The following is a 20,119-nucleotide window of genomic DNA, read 5'->3' on the forward strand; positions in this document are numbered from 1 at the left end:
AAGCTGACTTTCTCAGAGTCACAGAGCGACTAGGGAGGTTTGAACCCTGGACCTGTGACCCCCAAACCCATTAGTATTCCCTACCGTTGTGGGTCTGTGATGAAGTACTGAGGGTGTTCCTGGCCAGCTAGCTGACTCCCACAGCCTTATCTTAGTGCAGCTGAGCAAGGCCTACAGGGCTCACAGCCTAGGAGGCCTCCTTTTGTCCCCAGCAATGAATGTTAATTTCTCATTAAGGAGGCCTTTCTCCACTTCCCACTTCAGACCCTCCTAGTTGTTTCGAGTGCCTTCTATTATCAGGAGCCATATTTGCATCTTAGACTGTGACTTCACGGCTGGCCCCAGAGCCTGTGCAATTTACAAGACTTGGCCTAAGATTAATTAGCATCCCTCCCCAGCCTCTCCCTGCGGTCCCACACTTCACAGGGCCTAATCATGGCTAATTTCCTGGCTTCCTGATGCCATGAAGGCTGTAATTGTCCTTATGCACTGTTATCAGTCAGGGGTCAGTCAGTGCCTAACAGTAGAGACCACTCAGGCTGTTTTAATCAGAGATGAACAGAACGCAGGGAAGTGGGTGCTTGCAAGATCTCCAGGAGGCAAAAAAGAAGGGGTCCTGAGCCGGGGGGGCCTCCAGGAATGGCACCCAGCCTTCCAGCACAGCCTGCCAGGAAATCTGCTACCTAGGACACGGTGGGGAGGGTGGAAGGTTGGCATCAGGGATCATCCAGGAAGCAGGTGGCCACTGCCACAACCGTTGGCCTCTGATGACACTGTGCCTGCTAGAGCAGCACTGCCCATAGCCTGTCCGGCCGGGCTGGGACACTTGAAAACCCATCGCCTCAGCCACTGTGCTCAGCACAGAATCGGCCACCATGTGTCTTCTTTCCACCTCACTTCTGCTCTCCCTGCTTGTAGGAGGCCATCTGATGGGCTGTAGCTAGCTCATTTCTAGAACGTCCACAGCAAGGGCATCTGGGAAACACAGACTGGTTTTCTGGCCTCTACTGAACAAAGTCATCCTAGGAATAAAGTAGAAGGGGTTCTGGGGGGTCAGCCCCCCCCCACTGCTGCACGGACTCTGCTCCACCCACATGCCGTGTTTTGGGGACCACACCCTCTCAATATGGATAAACCAGGGAGCATTCAGTAGTGGTGAGAGGACTAGAAGCCATGTCCCAAAAGAAATCATTCTTTAATTTTAATTTAGCAAGCATTTATTACCCCGGGCCAGGCACTATGTGAGGCTCTGGGGTTAGAAGCAAACAATCACATAAGGCTTGGTTCCTGCCCTTGGAGCCCCAGCTGTGAAGACGGGGTGGGGGGTATGGCGGGACGCCCGCAAGGAAGATGTGACAACCGGTCCAAGTGTACGGAGAACTGGCCTGCCGGACTTCCGAGTGAGCAGCTTGAGGCCTGTGGGCTGAATTTGTCCCCCGGAGAATGTTTTTTGGACTCATACAGTTTAAAAAAGACTTAGTCACTCGCTAACATTTAAATTCAAAAGTTTTTCTGTATTTTTAAAACGCTCGATTCTGACTTCCCTGGTAAAATGGAAAGAGCTGGCCATCCTGCTGGGCTTTGCCTCCCCGAGAGGCAGCCATTCACAGAGTGCAGCCCCGTCAGGCCAGGTACACACGCTCCCGTTTGCCGCAGTCCACACCACTCCCTTTAGAGCCCCCGAGCTAAGGCCGAGTGGCGGCTGTAGCCTGTCATTGTGCTTGGGCTGCTCTTTCCCTCCCACCTGCTGGCTTCCCACCTCTCCATTTCCCGCCTGGCCCACTGGGGCCTTTGAACCTGTGGCCCCTGGAAAGACAGGAATGGGCTTTGGAGTCAGACAAGCTACTTCCTAGCTGTGTGCCCTGGAGCTGGCGGTGGGACCTGTCTGAGCCTTGTCTCCATCATCAGTCAGACCTCCCAGGGCTGCCAGGAGGGAGTGCGTGCTCGCTGTGTGTCACGGGCAGTCCGTCAGCAGGGGCTGTCCGCTGCTTTGGGGAGGGGCACCTGGCGGCAGGGGACAGACACGTCCAGAGAGATGAGTGAGGGCACTGACTCAGGAACCCAGCGGTCACGGATCCAAGCCTGGGCTCCACCACTATCCAGTAGCACAGAGCCGGGAGAAGCGGCTCAGCGTCTGGTGGCTGCTTCCTCATCTGCAAGTGAGGTTAGCAGTGGCACCTGCCCGGTGGAGCAGTTAACGAGGACTGTGGAGCCTGACCTGTCCACTGGGGAAGAGCAGAGCCAGCCCCACAAAGGTCTGGTGGGAGTCTCCCAGCAGAGGGCATGGCGGGGGCGGCAGGAAGCCAGGTCAGGCTGAAGGGACCCTGGGGTGGCCAGTGTGCAGGGACGGAGAGGGTGAGTGCGGGGGTCAGGGATCACAGGTCAGAGGGGGCAGATCACACAGTGCCTGGAAGCCCCCAGGAAGAAGTTTGGATTTCATTTTAAATGTGAGGAATCTTCTGGAGGGTTTTCAATAGGAGAGTTATGTGTTTTGGGCTCACATTTTAGGAAGATCCCTGGCGGCCGCATGCCGAAGGATGCCCATAGGGCCAAGTGGCTGCAGGAGGACCAGGCAGGAGGCTTTGAAGCAGGGCTCCCCCTCCCCCCGCCGTGAGTCTAATGCAGCCTGTGTCTCTTTGTCCCCCAGCCTCCACCTCACAGCTCTGTCCCTGGCCCCCAGAGCCCCCTGATCATGTCAGCTTCCTCGACCCATCCCATGGTGTCATCTCCCCGGTGTTTCAGTATTTGTTTGTGGAAATTGTCCAGGAGAGAGACCATCTGAATCTCTTAGTTGGTCAGCCTGGACCAGATGCCCACTCCCGCCTTGCTAGGCTGTGACCAGAAGCGAAAAGCCTGCCTGCCCTGGAGCTGTTCCCCGAGCAGGGCCTGGAACCCCAGCTTCTTGTCCAGGACAGTAGATAGACCCAATGTACCGACTGCACTGTTGCCAGGAGGGAGAGGGACTGATTGGGTTTCCTTTGACCCCAACAAGTGGAGCTAAGTACGAAGTTTCTCCCCGGTAGAAAGTACCCAGGGACAGGCTTTGGGGTGCATAGGATAGGAAGAAAGGCCATCTCGACCTCACCCTTTTGGGTGGGCTCCACTGTCCTTGGAGGCAGCCAGAGGTAGGCAGTGGTCAAGGCGGCAGAATCCCCAGTGGCCAGTGGTGGCCAGTTCTCAAAAGCCACTCCATCAGGAGAGGTCCCACCACCCGGTCCCAGTCCTGGGGTTGCCCTTGTATGGCTGTGCCCAGCAGGAGGAACAGGTGGGGGCCACAGAAGCACTTGGTGTTTTGGTACTGACCGTGGCTGGGTCAGCAGGGGACACAGAGGTCACAGTGCCCAGGGAGCCCCGAAATCCCAGCCTACCCCCGGCCAGCACTGCTCCCTCACCGTGGCCTCCCTGCACTCTTCAGCGGGCCAGCATGCCAGTTTTCCTGAGTGTTGCCCTAAACTCCCGTGGGTCACATGTCCCCTTCCCAGTGACCAGGACAAATACCTTTGCCTCTTCCTGTAGAATAAGTTCCCTTCTTAGGGCCTTGCCCAGCAACTAGGAAGCACTTTCCGATAGAGATGCCCCTGACAGAAGGGGCTGCCCCAGGCATGTGGGCCCAAGGATCCCTCCTCCAGAAGGTCACAGAGTCATCCAAATGCTGGCCCAGAGCCTGACCTGGAAAACCCTTCTTGGGACTCTCTGACTGTGGGAGAGCCAAGAAGGCGGATGGTGGCTCAGTGTTGGCTTTCGAGCTGTTGCCTGCACCATGGACTGGGCTGGAGGTGATAAATGGGCTCTTGTTGGTACTGTCCTTTATCCCCCACCACTTCTCAGCCTCAGATCTTTCTCCTGCTATCAGTGGATTAAGATTTATGGCTTCCTCAGCCTTGTAATACTTGGGTGGACAGCGGCCTAATCAACAGAGCCGTCGTTTACCAAAATGCTGTCAGATTTGATGAACGTCATCGGCTCAGCATTAAATTGGTAGTGAAGGGATTGGCCTTTCAGCAATTTACTCTGGGGTGGGCTTTCCTTAAAAGCCCAGAAAGCAAGTTCATTGCAATTTAAAGCAAAGGCTTTGCTTTCGCTCTCCTGCTGTATCCGGTTTCCTGTTGTGGGCCAGGCAGCTGAAGCACCCCCAGGAAAGTTCACGAGTACAAATGTGAAGCCCTTTCCTTTGTTTTCCTATTTCTGAGTTTTGAAAACCCCTGCCGTGAGGACAATGAATGAAACAACCCATAAAGCATCGGCTGTTACAGCAACCTTGCATGACGCAGACTGTCAGAATGTTGAGCGCTATTATTTATAAGAGATCAGACAAATCCGGGAAGAACATATCAAATAGGGTAGATTTACTCCCCACCCCAAACCTGCCTGTCAGTATCTTCAGAGCTCTCTTACTTCTAGAGGGAGCTACTTAACGTACTGCACAACCTGAACAACCATACAGGGCAACCCCTAGCCTTGATCTTTCTAGTCTACAGTAATTTGAACACACATCTCTTAGAACACTTTGCTGAGGGGGCGGCAGATACACACAGATAACTCTGGGCATGGCCTTGGGCTGAGTGTGGCTGAGGACAAAAGCTGGCCGAGGGCCAGCAAACTGGAACATGGGTGTTTGGGGATCAGGGCTTTTAAATCCTGTCCTGGTATGTGGGTGATCCTGCAGGGGTCTATCCAGTCTGGGTGCTGCAAGTAGGCAGGAGAGAGCAGGCACTTACAAACACCCACTCCGGGTAAAGCAGCGTGCCAAGCGGGGAGCCAGCCAGGAGCTTGGGCATCATCCTTGCAAGCATGTGAAGGTGGGAGGCAGGGAGCGGGCGCCTCCTGGGGGCTGGGCTGGAACCTGCCAGCCTCGTGCTCCTATTGGGAGGTGGGCGTCTTCATGTGGGTGAGGCGGCTCCCCATCTCCTCCAGTGGTGGCAGAGGCACCTCCCTGGGGCTGGGGTGGGAGAGCAGGCCAGATGGAAGATTATTTATTCCCCTCTCCAGTACCCACTCAGCATTTAAAACTCTTTCTGGACCACGTTAATTTTGTCAAATGTTGCTTCCTAAACATGTTCTTCTGTTGTGTGTGCTGTGTGAACTCCCCAAGGCCAGGCCATTGGTGGTTACATTTTTTTACTGTCTTGACATGCTTCCAGAACCTTGTATGCAGTCAGGATTCAGAAAGGACTTGCTGATTACATGCCTTCATGCCTACTGCAAACCCATCTCCTGACCTTTGGGCAAGGCGAGCAGTTGTGCCAAACTCCCAGGAAGGGCGAGGGACACTTCTGGGGATGGGGGGGATGGGAAAGCAGCAGTGGACAGAGACATACCTGGGCTCTCCTCCTTGAACCCTGGAGGTCTTTCTCGTATTTATCATTCAGATCAGACCCGCAGAGCTGCATTAATGCCAGCTCTTTCACTTGCCCGTGGGAAGGCCTAATTCAGGCATGGCTGGATCCAGGAGCTCAGACAGTGTAGGCGGGCTCATTCTCCATCTCTCAACTCTGCTTTTCCCCATGCTGCTCTGCGTGGTACCAAGGTGGCCACCATCAGCTCCCACCTTACATTCTGTCAGCCTGCTATTGCATCTCTTTGGCTTCCCTGAACCAGTCACCTAGTCACTCCGGGCCCGCAGGATCTAGCGCTCAGTTCGGCTGGGCCTGTCATATGCTCCAGCCACCCATGGACTCAGTTCCACATGAACACTTGGATTGGGGGTGGGGAGGGAGGGAGAGGATTTCCCCCCCCCAAAATCAGGGTGCTTTTGCCCAGACAGGGGGGCACGTGTGGGACAGGTGGAAACAGCAGCACCCACCACAAAACTTAGGCTCATGCTACTCAAACTTCAGTGTGCATGTAAGTCACCAGGACTCTTGTGAAAATGCAGATTCTGATTCCTAGCTCTAAGACGGGGCTTGAAATTCAGCATTTCTCACAAATTCCCCAGGAGAAGCCGAGGCTTCTGGTGCACGGACCGGCTGTACGTGCAGTAGTGAGGCCCTCGTCCAGGCCTTCCCTTTCTAGCTAAAGGAACAGAGAACTATGGAGGGGCCAGGCTGTGCCCCATGCCCGGTGCCCCTGCCTCTTACCCCTTCTCTCTCCCTCCCCCTCTCCCTCTTTCCGGCCCTTCCTCCTTCTCTTTGTCTCTCTGTCTGTCTCTCTCTGTCTCTCTGTCTCTCTCATTTCAGCATTTGGGCGCTATTAAATGGTTCCTGAGGAGGAGGGGAGAGCCCGCCCTCGCCAGGGTTATGGTAGAAAAATCTATCTTGGAGATGAACTTCAAAGCCCTTACAGCTTCATCCCAGCCCAGGGCAAGGAAACTCTCAGGAATCTCCTGGCCTGTTCCGTGTACTGCTTCCCCTCCATACATCCTGCGGCCACCCTCCGAAATGCTCTGAGAGCAAGCTGACAGCCTGGGTGACAGCGAGGCCACACTTGGAGTCAGAGCCTGGGGGGCATGGCCAAGTGGCGGATGGCCCTAGGGAAGGAAAAATGTGGGGCGCCTGGGTGGCTAGTCGTTGAGCATCTGCCTTCGGCTCAGGTCATGATCTCAGGGTCCTGGGATCGAGACCCACATCGGGCTCCCTGCTCGGCGGGAAGCCTGCTTCTCCCTCTCCCACTCCCCCTGCTTGTGTTCCCTCTCTCGCTGTGTGTCTCTCTGTCAAATAAATAAATAAATAAAATCTTAAAAAAAAAAAGAAAAAGTAAGGAAGAAAAATGTCCCGCGCACCTTCCTTCTGCCCCTCTGTCTCCTCCCTGTTCTCCGACAGGGGGCTCCCTACCTGCCTTTTCCAGCCTCTCTTTCTTTACTCTTTCTTGCCAAGATCTTTTTCTCGAATGATCTATAGCCATGCTCCTACCTACTTTTTTGAGTGTTTGATATTCTCAGGAAATTCCTTAATTTCCCTCTCTTCTCCCCAAAGGCCATGGTAGCTGAGGCTGGGCACATTTCTTCTTCACATGCCTACTGGGGGCAGTACAGTGGGGCAGTTTAGTACCGGGGTCGGTGGGCAAACTCCATCTCTTGGGTCGAATCTGGCCACAGCCTGTTCTTGTAAATAAAGTGTTTTGGGGACCCAGCCATACCTGTTTACTTAGGCAATATCTGTGGCTGCTTTTGAGCTACAATGGCACAGTTCAATACTGTGATGGAGACCATATGGCTGGCAAAACCGAAAATACTTCCTTTTTATGGGAAATGTTGACCCATCCCTGGTTTAGAGCAAGGCCTCTGGAGCTGTCCTGCTGGGGTTCAGATCTAAGCTCTGCGGCTTCCTAGTTGTGTGATCTTGGGCCAGAGGCATGGAGCGTGGTGCCTCGGTTTCCCCCTTGGGTTGCTATAGGACTAAGTGAGCATCTAAAGCACTAGGAGTAACACTAGTGTGAAAGCGCTGATGGGGGGAGGGGCGGGTGTGACTGTGGAGGAGAAAGGTGTTCAGTCCTAACCAGGGAGAGGCCTGCAGGGCAGTAAGGTTCGGCATCGTGTCCTTCATCATCGAGATAACCGCTAAGTTCACCAAGCTTATGGGGACGCAGAGTCTTACAGGGGTGGAGGGTTCTAACCCAGGACACGAGGAGAAAGGCAGGGTCTAAATCTCTGTCCCTGGGAGGGGTAATGCATTCAGTACACATGGCTTGGCTGACCTCTTCCTTTTCTGAGGAGCCGGGCCTCCCTAGAGCGAGGCCCAGAGCAGAAACTTCAAGGAGGCCCTCACTCTTGGATTTGTGCTCCCTCTTAAATGTGGTGCCTTGCTTATACCCCTCTGGCCCCAGCCCTGAGAAGTCCTGAGGAAAAAAGGACCCCCAGGGTCTCCTAAACTCATTGGATCACAAAGCCAATTTAGGGAAGTTTATCACCCACTAACGTTCTACTGCTAAGGTATTTCAACCCAAAAAGTTGCTTTAAGAAAATTCCACTGAACGTGCTTTGTGCAGTAGGAACCAGTAAAGACTTTTTAGCAGAGGCGGCAGGACCCGTCGGGCTGGCCCTTCCCGAACCAATGCTGGGCCAGTGTGCCTCGTAGGGTGACTGCTGGGGGACAGGGACATGCCACCTCGCGGTCAGTCCCCTAAAGCTCACCCCTCAGAGGAATCGAGATGCTCGTTCCATTGTGTCTGAAACAGTCTTCTTTTGTCTAGAAATCAGTGCAGATCAGAACGGAAGCTGGCCCGAGGCTCCACATCGAGCCTCCTCTGGACTATTCTGAAGATTTTGAGGGATGTGGAGATGAGACCACCAAGGCACAGGGTGCTTCTGGGGACCTTCCACAGGTAGGACTGGGCCTCAGGTCGTGTTACAGTGGTTCTCGGGGTGCGTTGTGAGCTTCCTTCCTTATGCCTCTGAGTTCTTTTACTCCGACATTCATCTCCCACACTCTAGTGAGCACCCAGACCATGGGCTAGATGCTCCGCTAGGGCCCCCAGAGTCCAGGTATCAGTAAGGCTGGTGTCTGACCCCAGAGAGGCAACAGCATAGGATCCCTCTACCACAGGAGGGGGCTGAGGGGTGGGGCAAGGTATGGTGGGCCCAGGAGAGAGGGTATCCAGGAAGGCTTCCTAGAGGAAGTGACATTTGCCAGGGTCCTAAAACCTGGGTGAGAGTGTGAGGGAAGGGGAGGTGGGCAGAGCTGATACTTAGCTGAAACCTGATGGGAAAAGGATTGCAGGCAGTGGGAACAGCATGCACAGATGCCGTGAGGCTGGACTTGTTGAAGGAGCACAGTGTAGGCCCAATGTGAGCCCCAGAGGGAGTGTGGGATGAGGTGAGGTTGGAAGGGCAGTGGGGCAGACCAGTAGGTGCACAATGAGCCTGGCAAGGGGTGAGCGTGGGTGGTTGGATTTTATTCCAAGGGCATTGCTTTTATACATAGAATGAGCATGTAGATCGTCTCCATGGTTATATAGAAGCAAAATTACTGGGAGGCAGCAGGACAAAGTCAGGCCCCTAAGCCAGCCCCTGCCCCATTCGCCAGGCATGTGTTCCGCTGTGGGCCCAGGCTGCAGATGCAACAGCCTTCATCAAAGAACAAAGTCTTGCTTCTGTATCAAAAACCTACCTTTAGGAAATGCACATGACTCATAAAAGCTGTGCGAACAGTGACCAGGAAACATTCCTCTGTGGTGTTGCCTGTTTGTATGTCCTTGGCACATAAAAGAAGGACAGGTAAGGAGCAAAGGGTCACTTTGGTTCACATCCTGGCTACAAAAGTCTGAAAGTAAATTGGAAATTCTGTCTTTCTGGAAAAAAAAAAAAGAAAGCCCTTTTGTTTTTATAGAATAACCCAATGACCTTGTTTCCTACCCAGTCCCTAGAAATGGGATTTTATAGTAGGCAAAACTGTGGTGTGGACTTTATTGCCTTTAACACCCACCTCCCACACACCACACACACACATGCACACGCGCGCGCGCACACTTCTGAATCAACAGAATGGTCCCTGCTCAGGATCTGAGCACATGTCTGTGCAAATAGCCGTCAGTCTCCCTTCATTTGGGAGGCTGGTCTGCGGCCAAGTTCAGTCTGTTACAGTCCCAGCCATGCCCCCTGTCAGAGAACGTGTGCACGTCCTTCATGCAGGAAGTGGGGTAGTTCCCTCGTCTCCTTTGGCCATTTGGTACCCCCCCACCCGTTAAATGAACATATAGTCCTTCCTTGGCAAGCTCCCCAGCTCCCCGCAGCAGCAGACAACCTGCCCCTCACAAGCTATTAAAGCTTCCATTAGCATTCCCATGTGCACGCATGCTCTGAATCCGCATCACCCTGCCCTGCCAACACTTCATTTTCTCCACCGTGAGTGCTTGATTGTACTTCTTTCTTTCCTTTTCCTCCCCATCTTGAGGGGGCACTCTGTAAGGCTTCACAGTCAATTTCCCCTTGGACTTATTTCCTGCTAAGTGAAAGAGTAAAATGGTGACGCTAGTTTTCGGCCAAGGCAGAAGCCGTAAGAGATGCAATCTGAACGAGAGAGAGAGAGAGAGAGAGAAAGGGGGAAAAAAAGGCATGTGGCCAAATATACTCAGCCACCTCACACTGTTTGCAAGAGCAGCTCTGAAATGGAGCAAAAGGAAGTGCATGCCTGCGTGTGTACTTTTCATCTGACCTTTACTGTTGAAACACACCAGCCTGTCTGCCTTCAATCATACCCTTAGCAATCTTCAATTTCTTGGCGGCTCTGAGTTCACAGACTCGCATGCCGCAGACATGCTCTGTTGGCCTCCAGCCCATTGACGTGCATGGGGCTTTTGAAAGAATTACTAGCTGACATTTAAGAATCAGGAGATTCTGTGTCAAAATGTGAACTGGGGGCTTGTCTTGAAGAACCCGAACATTCAGGGGCCCCATTCTTACACAGCAGCAGTGGCTGGACCTGAGGAGCAGCCGCCCCGGGAGACAGGTGTGTGTGCTGCATGGGCCACGGTCCCCACTCCAGATCCCGGGCCCCGTTCTATACACTGACGATAAAACAGACAGTAGGCAATGGGGCTTATCAGAGAAATGGCAAAGGGCTGGAGAAAGACGGGCAGGGGCTTCTCGTTCGCTCTGTGCGCAGTTCTCGAGAAAGCTGGGGAGTGAGGCATGTGGGGAAGAGCATGCCGGGCACAGGAGCAGCAGGTGCGGAGGCCCCGAGGCGGGAGGACGGCAGGGGGAGGGGGACGCCAGTGTGTTTGGGCGCTGGGTGAGCAAGCAGGCGAGGAAAAGAGGTGAGGCCGAGGCTCAGATGGCCCAGGGCTTTGAGGCTGTAGTAAAGGCGAGGGATTCTGCTCTGAGTCAGAGGGGAAGCCATTGTAGGGTTTTGAGCAGCTCAGGAACTTGGATGAAAACAGGATGCCTCTTTCCAGAGAGTTCTACCAAAGAGCCAGGTCTCAGTCATGTTGGGCTTTGTGTTGCAGTGGATAATAGGGCTCCATTTATGTATCAGGAATGAAACAAAGTGCACACTCTTTTCTATTAGTAAGATGTCTTTCTTTCCCCTGATAATGCACAGTCTATATAAAGAATTCAACTGATAACAAAGAACATAAAGGTCTTTTCATAAGCCACTGCCCCAGAGATCATAGATGGGTATATCCATCCAGAATATAGATTTCTTATATTCATTATATGTATGTGTTGATTAGATCCAAGAGGAGGTGGTGGATCTGGAATGTTCCAGTCCTGGCCCATTCCCAGTGAGTGGTAGTCCACGAGTTTAGTTATTGGCTCTGAGTTTTCCCTCCACTGTGTGGACCCTGGAGTGGGGTGAACTGGTTATTTGCCCACAACTACCGTTCAGTGTTTTAAGTCATTGTTACTGGCTGACACGTGGAAACAACTAAACACCAGTCACAAGCTGTGTCCACAGCAGCTCTGCCCCCTGTGGACTCTGCCAAGGCCCACAACAGCTCACCCACCTGTGGGTACGGCAGAGATTCTATTGTGCCATCGCTGGCCACCCCACTGGTCCCCAGCAGGGCCCCACAGCAAATCCCTTCAGTCCCCCTTCAGTAATTTCAATGGTGAGGCTTAAAAAATGAAGGATTGTTTTTAGGGCCATCCCATTGCTTGGGTAATTCTGTTTTAGATGACCTTATAAATAACTTCCCAGTGAGTACTGTTTTTTCCTTGACTTTTTTTAAGATTGTATTTATTTATTTGAGGAGGGGGCAGAGGGGATGGGAGAGAGAGAATCTCAAGCCGACTCAGCATTGACCATGGAGTCCAATGCGGGCTTGATCCCACGACCCTGAGCTCATGACCTAAGCCGAAACCAAGGGTCAGACGCTTAACTGACAGAGCCACCCAGGTGCCCCTCCCTTATTTCTTATTGTTACTTTCCCAAAGATGGGATTATATACCATCCACCCTATTTGATAACCCCACCTTTTTTATTCAGCAAGATGTGGTGGCCATACCTCCACGCCGGTCCTCACTCAGTCCTCACTGAGCCAGTGTTTAGGTGGTTGGTGGTCCGAGTTTAAATCCCAGTCTGCTTACTTTCTATGTGCCTGCAGTGGTGTGGGTGAGGCAGGGATGAGTTTGACCAGATCCGCTTTGGGAGTGGGAGCAGAGAACGAGGAGGAGGTGAGGAGGGAGACGGGAGGCCTGGAGACCAACAAAGAAGACAAGGGACCCGGCACGTCTTCGGGGACATAAGTTGCTTTTCCTGCGCCCATTCTCTCTGCTTGCCCCTAGGGTACCAAGTCTTCCGCCAACACCACGCCCTGTGATTTTCATTTCACCCTTCTGGATGCCCACGCATGCCGTGACCCTGCAAGCAATACAGACAAAGAAAGGATCCTCTTAACTATTCAGGATGTGATGGTAAGATGGATTTCAGCCTCATAACCCCACAAAGGGCCAGAGTCTCTGCCAGAGCCAAGCAGCTGGGCAGGAGGTTGACCCCACAAGAGCATCTTCATTTACACCTGGGAAGATGGAGCAGGTCACACAGCAGGATTTGGCTTTCACAAAAACCTTGGACCCACCCACTACATTTAAAACAATACACATGAGATTTGACTTAATGCTATTTTTTTTTAAACATAGTAGAAGCTCATATTAAGTGAGCACTTACTAAGTGCTATGCACTGTGTTGAGTATGTTACATCCATTCCTGCATTAACCCTTTGAGTTAAATGCTAGGTATTTTCTTTTTTTTTTTAAGATTTTATTTATTTGAGAGAGAGAGAGCGTGAGAGAGCATGAGTGGGGGAAGGGGCAGAGGGAGAGGGAGAAGCAGACTCCCCACTGAGCTGGGAGCCCGATGTGCGACTCGATCCCGGTACCCTGGGATTATGACCTGAGCCAAAGGCAAATGCTAAACTGACTGAGCCATCCAGGCACCCAAGTGCTAGGTATTTTCATTCTCATTTTGTAGTTTGGGGAAACTAAGAAGTAGAGAAAGGATGTGGCTCTCCCAGGCCTCAGAGGAACCCAGACTGGAAACCCGGACCCCATGACTCCTTAAGCCAAATTGAGCGACTGTCTGTAAAACAGCTCGCCTGGGGTCTTCAAAACTATCAGTGGCATGAAAAAGCCTATTCCAGATAAAAGAGGCTAGCAAGATACCACAGTTTTAGGCCACATGAAATCCTTACAGGGGGCAGAGGGGTGGTAATTGCCCTAAGTGTAAGGGTGGTTTGGGGAAATTAACAAATTTGAAAATTCGCTATATTAGATAACAATATTGTATCGATGTTAAATTTCCTGAATTTGATGATTATATTGTGTTTATGTAAGAGAAGGTCCTTGTTCTCAGGTCTTCCAAGAATTGGTGAAGAACCGGTGAATGTAGGTGCAGGGTTTTTGGGTATTCATTATACCCTTCCATTATACTACTCTGATATGTTTTCTGTGGGTTTTACCTTTTTTTCAAAATAAAACTTTTTTTTTTTTTTTTTTAAGCTATCACATTAAGGATTAGATACTTTGCTTCAATAGAGCTAAGCACCAGCAAAGAAAGAAAAAGTTTAAAAGGAGACCTGGTTGAAAAAGCTTAGTAGGATTGTATTAATGTTAATTTTCCGATTGTGCTATTGTGCTTTAATTATGCAGGGTGTTACCATGGGGGAAACTGGGTGAAGGGTACATGGGATCACTCTCTGTTGTTTCATACAAATAGCATACGAAATCTACAATAAACACAACATAAAAAGTAAAAGCTAACTAAATAAAATAAACACAAATGCACAGGTCCTACGTTCCAGAGGCTCAGATTCTGATCCTGGGTTTGGGTTCAGGCATGGTGGGTTTTGTTGTTGTTTTTTTTTGAAGCACCAAAATATATGACTGTATTTTGCAGCAATGTTTGAGAACCACAGTTTTAAGAAAAGACAGAGCTGTGGATCTCAAAATTTGATATGCACAAGAATCACTTAGGATATTTGTTTGAAATACATAATTTAAATCTCATTTTTAAGCTAATAGAATTTGTATATAGGAGGTAGCATAGTGTTTAACATAAGAACTCCCAGTGATTCTGAATCAGAAGGCCTAAGGATTTCAGTTTACCTCATATGGAAGGAAAGCTTTGGAGACAATTTGGACTTTGTGGGTTAGATCTGGGGACTATAAAAGAAAGGAATTTTAAAATTCAAAGTTAAAATCTCTTCTTCATCATACAAAATTAAGATAACTGTAAAGTAAAAAACAAAATAAAACAACAACAAAAATCCAAGAGGTTTACCAAAGCCAGAAGGGGATAGGAGAAAGCACTGCCCTTGTCTTCAAAACCATATCCTATACTTCCAGAAACTCGGGTGACAGAGGATATTACTTAAAATAATAAATGAAAAACACAAAACCATAATAGCTCCTGATGGCATCTCCTCTATTACAGATCAATTTCTATCCAGAAATTGACCATTAGTATCAAGGAAAGACTAAATTATGTTTTAAGAAGACACAAAAATCCTAATATATTTTAGAAATATTTTCCTTCTTTCTCTTTTTAAAGATTTTATTTATTTATTTGACAGAGAGACAGAGTGTGCGCACATGCAAGAAAGAGAGGGCACAAGCAGAGTGGGGAGGCGCAGACAGAGAGGGAGAAGCAGGCTCCCCACTGAGCAGGGAGGCTGATGCGGGGCTCGATCCCAGGACTCTGGGATCATGACTTGAGCTGAAAGCAGACGCTTAACCGACTGAGCCACCTAGGTGCCCCTAGAAATATTTTCATAGAAAATTATTTTATTTAGGTTTTTGACTGTTTAAAGAGGTGAATTTTAGGTAAATAGAGAAGTAATTTTGTGTTATTAAAGCATTATTAAGAAAATGAATATGAGGGGCTCCTGGGTGGCTCAGTCGTTAAGCATCTGTCTTCAGCTTGGGTCATGGTCCCAGGGTCCTGGGATCGAGCCCCGCATCGGGCTCTCTGCTCAGCAGGAAGCCTGCTTCTCCCTCTCCCACTACCCCTGCTTGTGTTCCCTCTCTCACTATCTCTCTCTCTGTCAAATAAATAAAAAAAATTTTTTTAAATTAAAAAAAGAAAATGAATATGAATACTTCATATTTGGTTTTTCTCACTTTAGTCACATTCAAAATATGTACTGTATGGTGACTAACATAACATAATAAAAAAAAACATGTTTCAAACTGGAAAAGAAACAATTCAGAGAAAATAGGGGCATGTAGGAGAGGATTTATTAGTTATGATTTGAAAAAATTAAGCTGGATTTCAAGATAAGAGTAGAAATACAGTGATGAATAGAAGTAGGTGTGGCCAATGGGGAGGTCCTGGACCCCAGACTGCAAGGGCCAGCTTCAGCTCACAAATGTGTCTCATTGGCTCGCCTCGTGTTGTGCTGGGGTCATCATTTTTCCTGCTGTACTTTATTTTAATTCCAGTATTGCTAAATGCAATGTAAAAACAGCTTCAGGTGTATAATATGGTGATTCAACAATTCTGTACATGACTCAGCGCTCAGCATGACAAATGTACTCTTAATTCCCATCACCTATTTCCTCCTATACCCCCCTTCTGATGACCAGCTGTTTTTCTCTATAGTTAAGCTTCTTGGTTTGTTTCTTTCTCTTTTTTTTTTTTCTTTGTTTTGTTTCTTAAATTCCACATATGAGTGAAATCATATGTTATTTGTCTTTCGCTGACTTATTTTACTTAGCGTAATACTCTCTAGCTCCATCCATGTTGTTGCAAATGACAGGATTTCATTGTTTTTATGGCTGAATAATATTCCATCGTGTGTGTGTGTATATATATATATATATGCCACAACATCTTTAGCCATCTATCATTGGATACTTGGGCTGCCTCCATAATTTGGCTATTATAAATAATGCTGTAATAAACATGGGGGTGCATGTATCTTTTTGAATGAGTGTTTTCATATTCTTTGGGTAAATACCCAATAATGGAATTACTGGATCATATGGTAATTCTATTTTTAGTTTTTTGAGGAACCTCCATTCTGGTTGTACCAGTTTGTGTTCCCTAGTGCACGAGGTTTCCTTTTTTCCACATCCTCACTGACGCCTGTTGTTTCTTGTGTTTTTTTATATTAGCCATTCTGACAGGTGTGAAGTGATATCTTATTGTGGTTTTGATTTACCTTTCCCTGATGATGAGTGATGTTGAGCATCTTTTCATGTGCCTTTCAGCCACCTGGAAGTCTTCTTTGGAGAAATGTCTGTCCATGTCTTCTGCCCATTTTTTAATTGGATCATTTGGGATTTTTTGGTGTTGTGTAAGTTCTTTACATTTTGGATACTAACCCTTGCAGATATCTTCTCCCTTTCAGTACATTGTCTTTTCGTTTTGCCGATTGTTTCCTTTGCTGTGAAGAAGTTTTCTGGTTTTTTTTATTTATTTATTTATATTTTTTTTTAGCTTCCTTTTTTTAAAAAAGATTTATTTAATTGAGAGAGACAGAGAGAGCAAGCAGGGGGAAGGGCAGAGGGAGAAGGAGACAAGCAGACACCCCGCTTATTGGGGAGCTGGATGCGGAACTTGCTCCCAGGACCCTGAGACCATGACCTGAGCTGAACTCAGTAGTCAGCCGCTTAACCTACTGAGCCACCCAGGCACCCCAGTTTTATGTTTGTTTTTGTAGTTCTCTGTTCCTTTCTTCTCTTGCTCTTTTCTCACTGTTTGCAGGCTTTCTTTAGTGATATACTTGGATTGCTTTCTCTTTATTTTTTGCGTATCTATTACTGGTTTTTGATTTGTGGTTACCATTAGGTTTGTATGTAACATCTTATGCATATAACAGTCTATATCATAAAGTTGATGGCAGCTTAAGTTTGAACCCATTCTTTACTCCTCTCCTTCCCCCAGCATTGTAGGTATATGATGTACTTTACGTTCTCTTATTTTGTGAATCCCTTGACTGATTTTTATAGATATACTTCATTTTACTCCTTTTGTGGTTCCTACTTTTCTGACTCCTACTTATGGTCTTTCCTTTCCAAAGAGTCCCCTTTAACATTTTTCATAAGGCTGGCTTAGTGGTCATGAATTTCTTTAACTTTTGTTTAGGAAGCTCTTTATCTCTCCTTCTATTATGAATGGTAGCCTTGCTGGATAGAGTGTTCTTGGTTGCAGATTTTGTTTTGTTTTGTGTTGAGCACTTTGAAGATATCCTGCCACTCCCAGCCCTACTAAAGTCTCTGCTGAGAAATCCACTGAAAGCCTTTTGCAGTTTCCCTTGTATATGACTATTTTCCCTTGTTGCTTTTAAAATTCTCTCTTTATCACTACTTCTTGCTATTTTAATTACTGTATGTCTTGATGTGAACCTCACTGAGTTGATTTTGTTGGCTGCTCTCTGTGCCTCCTGGATCTGGTTGTCTGTTTCCTTCCCCAGACTCGAGACGTTTTCAGCTATTATTTCTTGAAATAAATTTTCTCTCTCTTGTTCTGGGATCCCTATAATACAAATGTTATTATGCTTGATGGTGTCACTGAGTTCCCTTAATCTATTTTCATTTTCTTTCTTTTTTTTTTTTTTAAAGAGAGAGTGCACAGGAGTGGTGGTGGAGAGGGTCAGAGGGAGGGTGGAGAGAGGATCTTAAGCCTGCTTAAGACTAGATATGGAGCCTGACGTGGGGCTTGATCCCAGGACCCTGAGATCATGACCTGAGCTGAAATCAAGAGTCATCGGCCTAACCGACTTAGCCCCCCTGGTGCCCCATTTTCATTTTTTTATTACTATTTTTTCTCCCTTCTGTTCAACGTGATTGCTTTCCATTACTCTGACATCCAGGTCACTGATCTGTTCTCCTTCCTCTAGCCTACTGTTCATTCCTTTTGGTGTATTTTTCATTTAAGTTGTCACATTCTTCCTCTCTGATTAGTTCACTTTTGTTTTCTGTGGTTTTTTTGAGTCCACTGAGGTCTTCCACTCTTAAGTCCAGTGAGTATCTTTAGGATTTTAAATTCTCTGTCAGGTATATTCTTTGAGGTCCTGTTCTTTCATTTGGGACATCTTCTTCTATCTCCTCATTTTGTCTAACTCCCTGTGTCTCCTTCTATGTGTTAGGAAAGTCAGCTCCATCTCCTGGTCTTGAAACTAGTGGCCTTGTGAAGAAGATGTCCTCTGGTGGCCTGCAGTGCAATGTCCTCTGTTTTCCAGAACCTCAGGGGTGTCTCTTATGTGTGTTGCATGTCCTGGCTATTGTAGCTAAGCCAGGATTCCTGTCAGTCCAGCCATCTACAGTGGCTCTCTTGGCCTGTTTAGGTCAGTGTTTAGTCCCTGTGTTGTTAGTGGGCCAGTCTGAGTCAAGTCAGACCAGGTATATATGCTAGACTGGGCATACTGCTAGAGAGGCAATAGCACCAAACTGTAGGGTGCTTTCCCTGTGTTGTCCCCTGAGAAGCTTTTGTTGGTGGGCGGGGCTTGCAGTCAGACCAGATATCTGCCCCCACCCCACAGCTGGAGCCACAGATGGACTGGTATATGTAGTTATCTTCTCCTCTCCCCAGGGCAAGAGTCACTTTTAGTGGCACTGGCCCCTGATGCAGCTGCCTGCACAATGCCAAGCTTGGGGCACCACTTTGGATGGGCTCCAGCCAAGGGTATAGGAGTGGGGTATGTCCGCAGGAGAACCTGGGGGCAGGCACACTGTTAGCAAGCCAGGTAGAAAGTGTTGGTGCTGTGCTGGTCCCCACAGGTGTCTGTGTGTCTAGGCTGGGGGACAAGCGAGGGAAATGGCACTAGCCAGCTCATTTGTTCCAGGAGAAGTCTACTAAAGATCCCTCCCCCTCCAGCACACACTATGAGACTAGCAAACAAATGTCCCTCCCTTATGCCTCAGGCATTTTTCAAACCGCTGCTTCTGCACTGTATCTCCACAGGGCTGTTTGTTGGGCTGTCTCTCTAAGGAGAAGGGACTCCGTTTCCTCTCTCCCTCTTGGATCTCCCAGAGCCAAGCCACTGAGTTTTTTAAAGTTCTGGGTGTTAAGCCTCACTGATTATAAGAACTCATGAGATTCAGCCCCTCTGGTTTGCAAAGCCAAATGTTAATGGGAATTTGTCTTCCTCATGCAGGTTCCCCTTGCTTGGGGTGCCCATGTGAGGGTCTGTTTCTCTCCCCTCTCCACACCTGTGATGTCCCTCCCTCTGTCCCTCCTGTGGATGGTCCTACAAGTCCATTTAGCTCCTGACTGCATCTGTGCTCATCCTACCTTCTTCAATGTGGCCTCTTCACTACATTTAGCTGTGGAGAGTCTGTCTGCCAGTCTTCAGGTCACTTTCGGGTTATTTACACTGATGTAGGTGTTACCTAGTTGTATCTGTGGGACAAATGGGCTTAGGATCCTCCTGTTCCACCACCTTCCCTGGAAGTCCTATTCTGTTTTGAATTATTTGAATATTTTAAGTGACATAGAGAGACAAGCGGGTAACAGCCCTCGGCCTGGATATCAGGGCATGGCAGGGAGTGGTGGGGGGTGTAGGGAACAGTGTTGTCAGCACAGCTTGGCTGTCATTGTGTGGAAGCAGGGGCCCAGTGATACCGAGCTTTCTAATTTTAAGAGAAGCCAGGTATCTGGGTTTCTTTGTGTTTGGTTTCTCCAATTTTTTTTTACGTTGATTACTGTTTTCTATAGATCAAACAAAATATATGGCTGGCCAGATTTGGCCTGAGACCACCAGCTTGCAACTTTTGGTTTAGATAGCTGTTGTCTGTTCCTGACATGAGGGGGGAAAGGTCTTTCTCCTTTCCAGGGACACTTGAGTTAGCCCCTCTGGGACCCAGAGCCATTGGGGGGCAAGGTGCCCTGAATGCACCCAGAGATGCCCAGCTAGACAGCTCAGACCAAAGGACAGGCTGACTGATGGCATTAGGGTCAGATAGCACAAGGCCAGCTGTACAGGAATTCTTCAGTGACGAGCATGAATGATTCATGTGGAATGATGCTGAACAAGCACTAACTGCCCATGAAATGCAGGTCCAGAAGTAAAAGATGTAGTGATTCTTTCACCCAATAGAGCTTTTCTGTTAGTGAAGACACCGGATGGTATCTGAGTTACTAAAGCATCTTTTTCGTCTATTTTTTTTTTAAGATTTTATCCATTTATTTGACAGAGAGGGCACAAGCAGGGGAAGCAGCAAGCAGAGGGGGAGGGAGAAGTAGGCTCCCCAAGGTGGAGCAGAGAGCCCAACGCCGGGCTCGATCCCAGGACCCTGGGATCA

General features: G+C 48.7%; 1 protein-coding gene across 6 annotated transcripts in view; it reads left to right on the plus strand.

The window, feature by feature from the left end:
- Positions 1 to 20,119, plus strand: part of KATNIP (katanin interacting protein) — a 187,450-nt gene that overhangs the window by 59,377 nt on the left and 107,954 nt on the right. For all 6 annotated transcript variants that reach the window (XR_003610397.2, XM_028109842.2, XM_028109841.2 and 3 more), the window contains 2 exons: positions 8,128 to 8,259; positions 12,161 to 12,289. Coding sequence is in view for 5 of the 6 variants with exons in the window: in XM_028109842.2 (XP_027965643.2) it covers positions 8,128 to 8,259; positions 12,161 to 12,289 (261 nt within the window). In the remaining variant the exon portion in view is untranslated. The remainder of the gene's footprint in view (positions 1 to 8,127; positions 8,260 to 12,160; positions 12,290 to 20,119) is intronic.

This window comes from Eumetopias jubatus, unplaced genomic scaffold, assembly GCF_037043125.1.
Source record: "Eumetopias jubatus isolate StellerSeaLion01/CBP00866 unplaced genomic scaffold, mEumJub1_p1.0 scaffold_12, whole genome shotgun sequence".
NCBI classification, from domain to species: domain Eukaryota; kingdom Metazoa; phylum Chordata; class Mammalia; order Carnivora; family Otariidae; genus Eumetopias; species Eumetopias jubatus.